General features: G+C 44.6%; 1 protein-coding gene across 1 annotated transcript; it reads right to left on the reverse strand.

Annotated features, from left to right (window-relative positions):
* PROCR (protein C receptor) lies at positions 1–8,618 on the reverse strand. Its single transcript, XM_017674970.3, has 4 exons — positions 8,367–8,618; positions 5,939–6,190; positions 5,255–5,533; positions 1–5,014 (listed from the first exon to the last, which is right to left on the reverse strand). Exons 1-4 carry the CDS (start codon positions 8,434–8,436, stop codon positions 4,899–4,901), a joined length of 717 nt encoding a protein of 238 aa, XP_017530459.1. The 5' UTR covers positions 8,437–8,618; the 3' UTR covers positions 1–4,898.
* Positions 8,619–10,548: the final 1,930 nt, after the last annotated feature.

Genomic DNA, 10,548 nt, shown 5'->3' on the forward strand with positions numbered 1-10,548 from the left:
GATTTCTATTCTCATTTTATAGGTGAGCAAACAGAACTGGTGAGGTTAAGTGATTGTACAAAGTCACACAGCTAGATAATGGCAGGCAGAATCAGACAATTCAGGCCATATTAATTCATTTTGACAAACAAGTCTGTTGAATACCTACTATTGAACTTAGCATGGGAAGGAGGATGCCCAGAATATTAATTCATTCCAATTATATTTAGCAGCTGTTTTGTACCAGTCCTAGGTTAGGTGACACAATTTTTGCCTTTCAGAGGACTCACATTTCAGAATAAGATAGAAATTATTATAAAACAGTGTGACAACATTATAATAGGAATTGTAAAACATGCTTTGGGAGCACAGAGGGGAGAAGAAACAACTATGTATAAGAGAATCATGGATGGCTTCACAAAGGAGATGACATTTGAGCTAGGTTTTGAAAGATGAATAAGGAGTTTGACAGGGAGAGAAAATAATGACATGAAATAGCATAACCCAAAAAAAAAGCATAGTATGTTTGAGAAAAGAAGAGCGGTTTGGAGGGGCCTGAAGATAGGTTGAGAGAGGGGGAAGGGTACTATAGACGGAATGTTTGTGTCCCTCTCACAATGTGACGGGGTCCTTGGGAGGTGATCAGGTCGTGAGGGGAGAGCACTCATGAGTGAGATTGGTGCCCTTATAAGACAGATCCCAGAGTGCTCCCTCCCCACTCCTGCCATGTGAGGACACTGAGACAATGGCCACCTGCGACAAGAAGCACCTCACCAGGCCTGAATATGGCAGCACTTGATCTTGGACTTCCCCGATTCCAGAACTATGAGAAATAAATGTTTGCTGTTTAAGTTACCCAGCCTAAGATATTTTTGTTATACCAGCCCAAACAGATTAAGACAGAGGGATTGAAGATGAAACTAGAGAAAACATAGGTTGATGCTGGATTGTGGAGGGTCTTAAACTCCACCCTAAGGAGTTTGGATTTTATCCTATGGACAGTGGAAGAACTAAAGAATTCTGAGCAGAAGGCTGGCATGTTTTAGAAACAGCATTCTGACGGCGACTTTTTGAGAGGACTAAAAGCGACTAAGATCTGATTCTAGTGATTGAAATTAGAGTTGGTGAAGGCCTGAACTACTGCAGTGGAAGCATTGATGAATGCATATAAAATCTCAGAGCCTGAGTACATCTGGCTCACAGTCCAAGATTTTACCCTTCTCCAGATTGGCTTCTTCCCATTCTCTCTTTTCCTTTTTGCTCCCCAACCTAGTCGGACCTTGATCTGGACAGTGTCCAGGCCAGGTCTTTAAGCTTGAGGTCAGTAGCCCTCAAACCATTGGAAGCCCCTTTTTGGCAATGCAGCTGAAAGGGGAAAGAAGACTTCAGTCTGTCTGCCAACCTTCAATAATTCCTCAGTCTTTTACCAGGCTTTAGAGGCCCACTACAATGAAACCCCAGCCTACCTTTCCACCATTCCTCTCTTCTCCTATCACAGTAGGCTAATTGTCCTTACTAAAATTCTTTCTGATTTTTCTTAACTCTGTGTCACTATCTAAGCTGTTCTATGTTTCCTATCTGTGCATGGTCATATCTTACCCATCCACAAACACCACTACCCCCAGACCCCCTGCCATATTCTTCATTCCTTGGTTTTAGTAGAGGAGAAAAATTATAAATTCTAGAACATGAAGGCATGGGTTTGAGTCCTGGTTCTGCCATTTACTTTGTTTATTATCCTCACTAAAGCATGTTTTGTAATCTAAAACAAGGATGAATACCATCTTACAAGATCTCAATACATATTAAATGAGAAATTCAAGTTAAAGACTTCAAAAAGCTATAAAGCAATATGTAAGTGATAGCTACAACAGTAAATCACAACATAGCCTTTTCATTTATATATTTTGTAAGATATACTGCCTTGTGTTATTCTTACTTGCATATTTTAGCTTCCCAAGTAAACAATGAGGTCCTGGAGAAGGATCATGTCTTAATCATTTGGTATTTTCCAAAGTATATAGCGTAAAACCTTGTGTATGGATGTTACTGATACATGTTTACTGAATGAGTAAATAGCTTGAAGATAAAAGGTGTAGTGGACATCTCTGGTTTTGTTTGATTTAGTTTTGCTTTTTGTTTTCTCAACATCTGAAATCTCTTCCTCTGTGTTAATTTTAATGGGAGGCAGGGTCCCACCCTGCAAAAGCGAAGCCAAAGATACCTAAAGTTTCTCTTACTCCTCCTTTGCAGCTAAGGCAAAGGCAACATGATCTAGGCTTGGTCATTTGCATGCCCCCACCAGGACTCTGAATCTTGAACAAATTGTGGAAGGACATAGGGAACAGAGTAGAATTCACATAAGATGGCAGCACGTGGCGGTGATGGAGGTAGAGGTTCCTACTGTGGTGCCTTTCCCTAGACCACTCCTGTGTCGTCACTTTGGCTGTGACCCCTGGTTATGTTAGCTTGAAAAGCTGGCCTTCCCATCAACTCTGAGGATTACTTGATAACTTTCCAATATATTTATTTCCCCCTTTAGTTGTCAGAGTTGGTTTCTATTGCTTGCAACTGAGAGTCTTGCTTACCTTTGGGAAAAGGGTTGGGAAGAAGGAGAAAGCAGGGGTCTTTCACCTTTCCCTCTGTAAACTTCTGTGTTGCCACTGTTCTGTTACTTCTGTCACTTAAAAATATGCTTTTAAAGTCAATAACCTAAAGCACAGTTGGGTAAGAAGTGGTAGGAAATAAAATTGAAAAGAAGGATGGGACCAGATTGTACAAGACCTTGAATATTATTTTGAGGATTCTGAATTTAGCTCAATAGGCATGGGACATTTAAAAAAAACAAAACCAAAAAAAAAACAGAACAATGCCATCATCAGATCCCTGTCTTTTTATTGGCATGTAAAGGATGGATTAGAATTCGGAGAAATTAGAGACCAGGAGAACAATAAAGAGGTTATTGCCATGTTCCATACAAAGGACTGAGAAAATTTCTCAGTTTGGAGAGAGAGAAAGATTGTCAGTCACAGGTTGGGTTTTTTCTGGAAGAGGATGCTGAGACAGAGTTTGAGGTGCAAGATATTAACTAAGAGGAAGAATCAGGAGCGAACAGAGGGAAAAGTTTAAACTGCAATGTAGATCTGACAAGGACCCAGCCAACCTGGCAGGAGCTCTGGAGTGAATACTGCTGGTCAGATTGTCCTGGAGTGCGCCAGAATGGCGGAACCTTTATACCCCTGCTTTGCTCAGTCACCAGGGTGAGGACAGCCCCAGCATGAGCATGACCTTGTGCAAGACTGTTCTCTGTAGGTAAGGCAGACTCTGAAGGAACTAAGGCAGTTAGAGGCTATCTGCTGGCTCTTCCCCCTGTCACTGAACAGCAAGTCTCTCCTTGAATGTAGAACTGGGTGGCACAGAAAGAGATGAGTTATAATATCTTGAATTAAATCAATGGAGTGGAAAGGAGTGAACAGATTCTATAGAAATCACATTTTGTAGGTGGGAATGAAGAAGTAAATAAAGCTTAACACTGAGGTCTCTACACTAATATGATTTGATGGTAATTTTGTTTAACTGATAATAAACGGAAGAGAACAGGTTTGAGGAGAAGATAAGGTTGACTCTGAAATGTCTGCAAAATATTAAGTAGAGATGTTTATGAAAAATCAATGCAAAGGTGGGGGGTCTGGAGGTCAGCAGCAAGTGCTATGTTTATTGAGTATATATATATTATCTTATATGTATTATCTTATTTAATGCAATGCCTCTATGAGGTAGGTATTGTTTTTATTATACCCTTTTTGTACATTTTATTATACCTTTTGTTTGTGAAGAAACTGAGACTTGAAGTTGAATGCCTGGTTTCAAAGAAAACTCGAGTCTGAAGACAAACACACGCTCTTCAAGACAAAATTATATTGCTTCCCCATTCCCCATATAAACCACAACGATAGATGGTGTTTGAAGCCATGGAAGTCAGCCAGGCACCCAAAAGGGGAAAAAAAGGAACCAAAAAAAAAAGGAATTCTAAGGAAGCGAACATTTCCAAGGTGAACTGAGTAAAGCAAACTGTGAATGCAAGGCAGGGGCATTAACACAGGCAAAGGGATCAACTGAGTGGCCCAAACAGGTCTAAACTTTAGATATGGTATCTCAGAAGTTAGGGTAAAAAGAGAGTCCTAGTCCACAGTGAAATGTTGCAGACATTAGGGAGGATGAAGCTTTTACAATTAGATGTGATTGATGATCTTAGGCTAGTTTATAGAGAAGTCAGACTACAGTGGGTGGAAAAGTGGGAGATGAGGAAGTAGAAGCAAAGGGGATAGGCTACTTTTCCAAAAGTTTTGCAATGTAGAGGAAATAATAATGCATTTACATAAATAAGGAATGTATTAATAGTATTAATAACTCCTTGCTCCCATATTGCTTGGATTTTACACTTCCACCATTTCTGTTTATTTCTTTCTACTTCTATTGTACCAGTATCCCTTTCCAAATCTAACACACCTAGAAGCATTGCATATTGTTTATTCTGGCTGTGGATGACTTGTTTTATTTGGTTATGTGTTTTGAATACCTCAGGTGATTCTGCCTGTCTTTGGAGGATAGGCCATAGACACCCCACCCCCCGCTGCCTCTGTTTTCCACAAAGATAGATAAGTATTCATTTAGACCAGTTCAGCAAAGCATGTAAGTTCTTAGCTTCTTAGCAAACCAGATACTCTGTCCACCTACCCTCCCTCCCCTTCTCTCCCCCAAACTCTTGGTAGGAAGATGAGGGAGAAGAAAGGAGATGCTATTCCAAACCTTCTGGGATATAATGTCTCAGAAGGGGAATCTGGTTTTGCAGGGAGCTGAGATCATCCCTTGCCAGACCCCATCAGTCCAGCCCTTTTTCAGAAGGGGCTGAAGAGTAATTAACACCGCCGTCCACCTGTGCACAGGAAGATGCCTACAGCCACACCGGCGATGATGAAACTGCCCACCAGGACTCCCAGGACCAGCGAAGTGTAGGAGCGGCCTGTTTGGCTCCCTGCAGAACATGCAGAGAATTAGCTTGAAGAACATAGCACTAAGGAGTCCATGGTTTGAGTCAAACCCCAATTTCTGCCCCAAAGGAAGGTGGCTAGTTTACCAAGTGACTTAAGTTGTGTGTATTTTGTTCCAAACCCCCAGCCCTGGGCCTTCTGTTGCTCAAGGTATCCATCTGTCAGGTGCATCCATTTGCCTACAACCCACCCAACACATAGACCCATTCCCAATCCCATCGTACCTTTCAAGTTTTTCATGGTGGTGTGTTCCTGCACATACTGCACACAAGTGCCCTGCAGGAATTCCAGCATTTCGTACCGAGTACGATTATAGGTGTTAAGCTGCTGCAGGGTGTAAGCGACCGTTTCGGAGGGTGTTTGGGTGCCTGCTGCCCATGAGGCTGTCTTTGGCTGGAAACTCAAAAAGGAGGTCCCATTCACAGCCACTTCAAAGAAGACATGGGCTCTAGAGCCCTCAGGAGGCAGCTCACAGCCCAGGAAGCAGCGAATGGTCAGAGGAACTGTGGGAGAGGGATTCAAGGTCAGGGGCCTCTGTAGAGAGGGTGCCTGGCTGTCGGGGGATATCCACCAGGATATCAGGGTGTAGGGTGGATCACAGACAGGGCCTCCCAAAAGAGTCTACCCTGAAGTCAGGCAGAAAGAGGGCCTGACGAAGGGCCGGTCAGCTAGGACACTCACTCTTCTCTTCAGCTTCAAGCTTCTACCCAACAATCAGCAAAGGCAGGAGCCCAGGCCCCACTCAGAGCTGCGGGCTCACGCAGGCCACGCCCATCTGCAAAGCCACGCCCCTTCTCCCCCAGGGGCCCGTCTTCGTCAGGTCCCGCCTCCAGGCGACGCCTCCCACGCTCGAGGGGCCGCCCTCAACGCCCCGCCCAGTCCCCGCCCACGGCACTCGCGCCACTCACAGGCCACGCGCCGCTCACGGTGCACCAGATCCACGAGGCCCTGGAACTGGTGCAGGTAGACCTTCAGGCGGTCCAGTGTGAGCTTCCAGCTTTCAGGGTCCTCCAGGGGCTGCAGCTGGAGGATCGTGACGTTGGTGCTCACGCCTTCCAGCACGTGCGTCAGAAGCCCCCCCAGCGACGCGTTGCCCTGGTACCACACTTGTTGGGGGTTGCGGAAGTAGGAGATCTGGATCATGTGGAGGTTCCTCGGACCTGGGGGCAGGAGTCAGCATGTTGGGCCCTGGCAGGCGTGGGAGGGTCGCCTTGTAGCCTGAGAATAATAACCCTCTACCCAGAGGCCAGCCGCCCACCTCGGCCCGTCGTAAATTATAAAGCTTCTTCCCACCCTGCCTCCCGTTTGACGCTCATAGTAACCCTGGCAGGCAGGGGCAGGACAGGGTTTATTATCTTCGTTTTACAGTAGAGGAAGCGGAGTCCCGAAAAACAGAAGCAGCTTGCCCCAGGGTAACCCGGACAGTCCTGGAAGAGCCATGCCGAACTCTTCCCTTCCTCCTTCTTCCCTCCATTTCTGGCTGGACAAATCCTGGCCTTCGATGCAATCCCGATTCCATCTCCAGTTCTCTAACTCCGCTGCTGCCCTACTTCAGTCCTCATTGCCTCTCACCTGGACTGGAGTAGTAACTTCTTCCACATCCCCCTTCCCTCATTTTTCAGTTTCACCCCTTTTAACCTGACCTCCATCTGACCTAGAAATAAGATCATCCTTCTGCTTAAAATCCTCCAGTGGTACACTCCTCTATCAACAGCAATAATCATGATGGCTATTAGTGCTTATTATGGTCTGGGCCACTGTACTTTACACACATTATTATCTTATTTGCGCCTGCCTCCCATCAGCTTAATGTAGTAGCTACTGTTATTAACCACAGTCCGTATGGGAAACAGGCTAAAATGGTACAGAAGGGCCAAGGTGTGAATGCAGGCAGTCCGAGTCCAGCATTCTTAGCCACTCAGTTATAGGATATTTGTCCACAGAATCAAGTACAAAGTCTTTAGCCCAGCATTGAACACAACTGCAGACTGAGCTGCAGCTGCATTTTTGCCTCTTCCCTGGGCTTAGATAATATCAGACTACTTGGAGTTCCTCATGCTGCTTTTCGGCTGACGTGAAGAGAATGTCAGGGTTGCTTTGCCTCCTGGCAAACCTATAGTCATGCTTCAAGACCCAACTCAGTTGTCCCCTCCTTGGAGAAGCTTTCCTGATGCCTCTTCTTTTTACTCTTCCTAGCACACTGGGTCTATTTCAGTGTTCCCAGATTCTATGTAACTGTCTCCAAACACACAGGCTGCACTGGGCTCCTCTGGCTAAAGAATCATGTCTGGTTATTTCTGCCTCGTACACCCAGTAAGGGGCTGGCACAGAGTTGGTGCCCAGAGAATGATCAAAGAGAGAGTGAAGCGTCAATCTGTGTGTGTGTGGGTGAGTCTTGTCCACATTTGCATTTGAGAAGTTGTGCTCTGTGACTACAGGTGTGAATAAATAAATCTGTGTGCACACCTCTAAACAAGGTTCCTAAATACTCTGTGCCCCAGTCTCCTCTGTAAAACGGAGATAGTATTACCCACCTTGTAGAGATATTGCAGGTGTTAAATGAGTCAATACATGTACTAACCATAGTGAGCACTCACTGAATACTGGCCATTATTTGCTGCCTCTCTGAGGAGGACACTGAAGCTATAGAGACTGGGGGAGAAGGGAGAGGAATCCCCTGTCAAGTACAATGCAGGGCAAGAAATCCCCTTCTGCTTAAATGGAGCCATTTCAGGCACCTGATCCCCCACCCAGGAGCTCTCCTGTTGGTCACAGCTGCTCTTGCACCCGAGTTCCACCTCACCAGCTGCCCCACCTTCCTCTACCTCATCCAGGCTCCTCTTCTGCCTCGCACATCTCAGCCCATCTTGCCCCAAGACTGCCATCGTTTTCCCAGTGTCTACCCACTCCTTCCACCTCTATTCTCATCTGAGACTCTTGCCATCTTCCCAAGACTCACCCCTATCCACTATCAATTTTAGTTCAACTTTATATTTGCCTACAGAACAATCATTCTAACATAAACTTAAATTCTTATCTATGTATTTAGACTTCATCCCATCTCCCCCCTCTCCCCGAGGCTAATTCCCTACCCTTTCTACCTGTCTTTCTTCTATTTTTCCAGTCCTGTTTCCCCACAACCTTCTCCATCACCTCCTACCCAGGGGCTGAACTGTACTTTCTCACCTTGGCTTTGGGACACAAACCAGTTCCCAGGACCTTGCCTGCCTTGCTACAGAGAGATGCGGCTGGCTGCAGACCCTGTGGGGTCAGCTCTCCTCTGATCTTGCGCATTTCCCCAGACAGGCTGAGAGTCTCCAGAACCATCCAACTCACCCTCTGAGGCTTCTCCGCCAGCAAGGGACCAGCCAGGCAGGAGCAGGAGAGGCAGCAGTGTTGACAACATCCTGGGCCTGAGGTTCCTGACCCCACCTGGCCTCCCGGTTTTGGCAGGCTGGGGGCTCGGCTGACTGCTGCCTAGGGGAGAAAGAAGTGAGGACTGTCTGGAAGGGGAGGAGGCTGAACAGAGGCTGGAGGGTGGCCAACGAAGGACAGGAGGAAGAGGACGTCAGGCTTATAAAGTGTTATTCCTACCCTGTCTCATTTCCTACTAAGGGGCCGGCTTCCCTCTTGCCCTCCCCCTGTCCCGCCCTGCATCGGCCCTCCTGCTCAGACCTCCTCTTTTCCAGGCCTCTCCCCTTTGGAGGAATAGGGAGCAGTGGAAAAGGGGGAGAAGGGCTCAGAGGCCCTGCCCTCGATGAGTCAAGGGGTGGGGCATCTGCTTTTAACTTAGAGCCAATTCTGGGGTGTAGATATCCGCAGGTTACTGAGGCTGAAACTGAGGCCCAGAGAGGTGCAGGAACTTGCCCAGCCTAAGGTTATACATCACAGTGGTGACAGGTCTGGAATTAGAATTCAGTTTTCCAGCATGCTACATTTTATGAGAATTTAAATAACAGCAGTTACACAATCAGGAATCTTGCTCTTAGGAATAGTCACAAAATGAGCATAAAGCAGCTCACTGCAGCATTGTTTGTAATAGAGAATTATGAACAATCTAAATCTCAGTAGAGGATTGGTTACTTAAAGCAATACTTTTCAAACTGAGGCCACATCTACAGTGGACAATGAAAACAATTTCGCAGGGTTTTTGGTTTTGTTTTTTTAAATGGAATAGAACAGAATAATAATTTTCAGTCCATCACCCTTGGCCAGGGTAAACATTATTTCATGGAATATTTGTTCAGTTGTATATGTGTTTGTTGGCTGTGTGTATATGTTTTTATGATAGGTTTTGGATAGCTGTCTAAAATGTCTCTCATACTCCAGGAAGCAAGTAGAAAAATTTGGAAGTTAATCCGTACTATGGAATACTATGCAATAGTTAAAAAAAACCCCACCTCCCCTGTAATTCCCACTCTATTTTCATCATATTACTCAGCACTACCTGAAATTATATTACTTATTCTTTCACATTTATTGTTTGAATGTTCCACCAGAATGTATGAGTTTGGAGACTTCCATTGTCTACTGGGCCTTGAATCATGCACATCATAAATTATATCATAATAAATAATAAATATCAGCTAATGGATGACTGAATGAGTTATGATATGCATAAATCTTCAAAAGTAAGTTACAGAACATTATGTACAGTTAAGAACCATTTCTGTGTCAACCACATACATAACAACTAAACAACCTGTTTTTTTTATGGGAATAAATGAATCTGGAACGATGTACATCAAATATAGTAGTGATTTATCTCCAGGGAGGGGCCTGAGATTGAGAGAGAGAGAGAGAGAGAGAGAGAGAGAGAGAGAGAGAGAGAGAGTGTGTGTGTGTGTGTGTGTGTTAGGGGTAGCAATCTCATGAGAGGCTTCTCACTCTTGTGTGAAGGGTTTCATCACCCTATCGGTATTGTTTGAAAATTTTGCATCTAGAATGTGATCATATATCACTTACTTAATTAAAAATAAGAGTTTAAGTAATGAATTATGGTGGAAGAGTATGGTAAATCATTATGAGCTGATGTATTGTCATGAGACATTGGTAAATAAAAAAATAAGGGTGAACAATACATAGTTACATTATTTTTCATTTAAAATTTTACTTCTGTCCAAGTAATACCCATATAATTCCATTCTCAAATTGAAAAAAAAAAACCTAACTATGTGTGTATCTGTGTATTTGTATGTACATAGGAGAAATGCCTGAACCGGTACTATCAATGGAGATTACCTGTGGGGAGTGGGTTTAGGTAAACGGTTGAGGGAAGATTTTAACTTTTGTTTTATATATTGTTCCTTGGAGGGAGAGTTGATGTCATAGTGGAACTGGGGGCAAACCTGGATACACCCCAGGCTCCCATTTTCTGAACTGAATACTGTGTATGCAAGAGTGTGCTCACCTCTCAGCTACTGTGAACTAGCTTAGAAATAGCAAAGAATTTTTCCAGCTCAGTCAAAATGGTCTAGTCAGAAGAAGAATGGAGCCTTGTTTTCCTGGACTGGCACTT

This window comes from Manis javanica, chromosome 5 (genome assembly GCF_040802235.1).
Source record: "Manis javanica isolate MJ-LG chromosome 5, MJ_LKY, whole genome shotgun sequence".
NCBI lineage: Eukaryota > Metazoa > Chordata > Mammalia > Pholidota > Manidae > Manis > Manis javanica.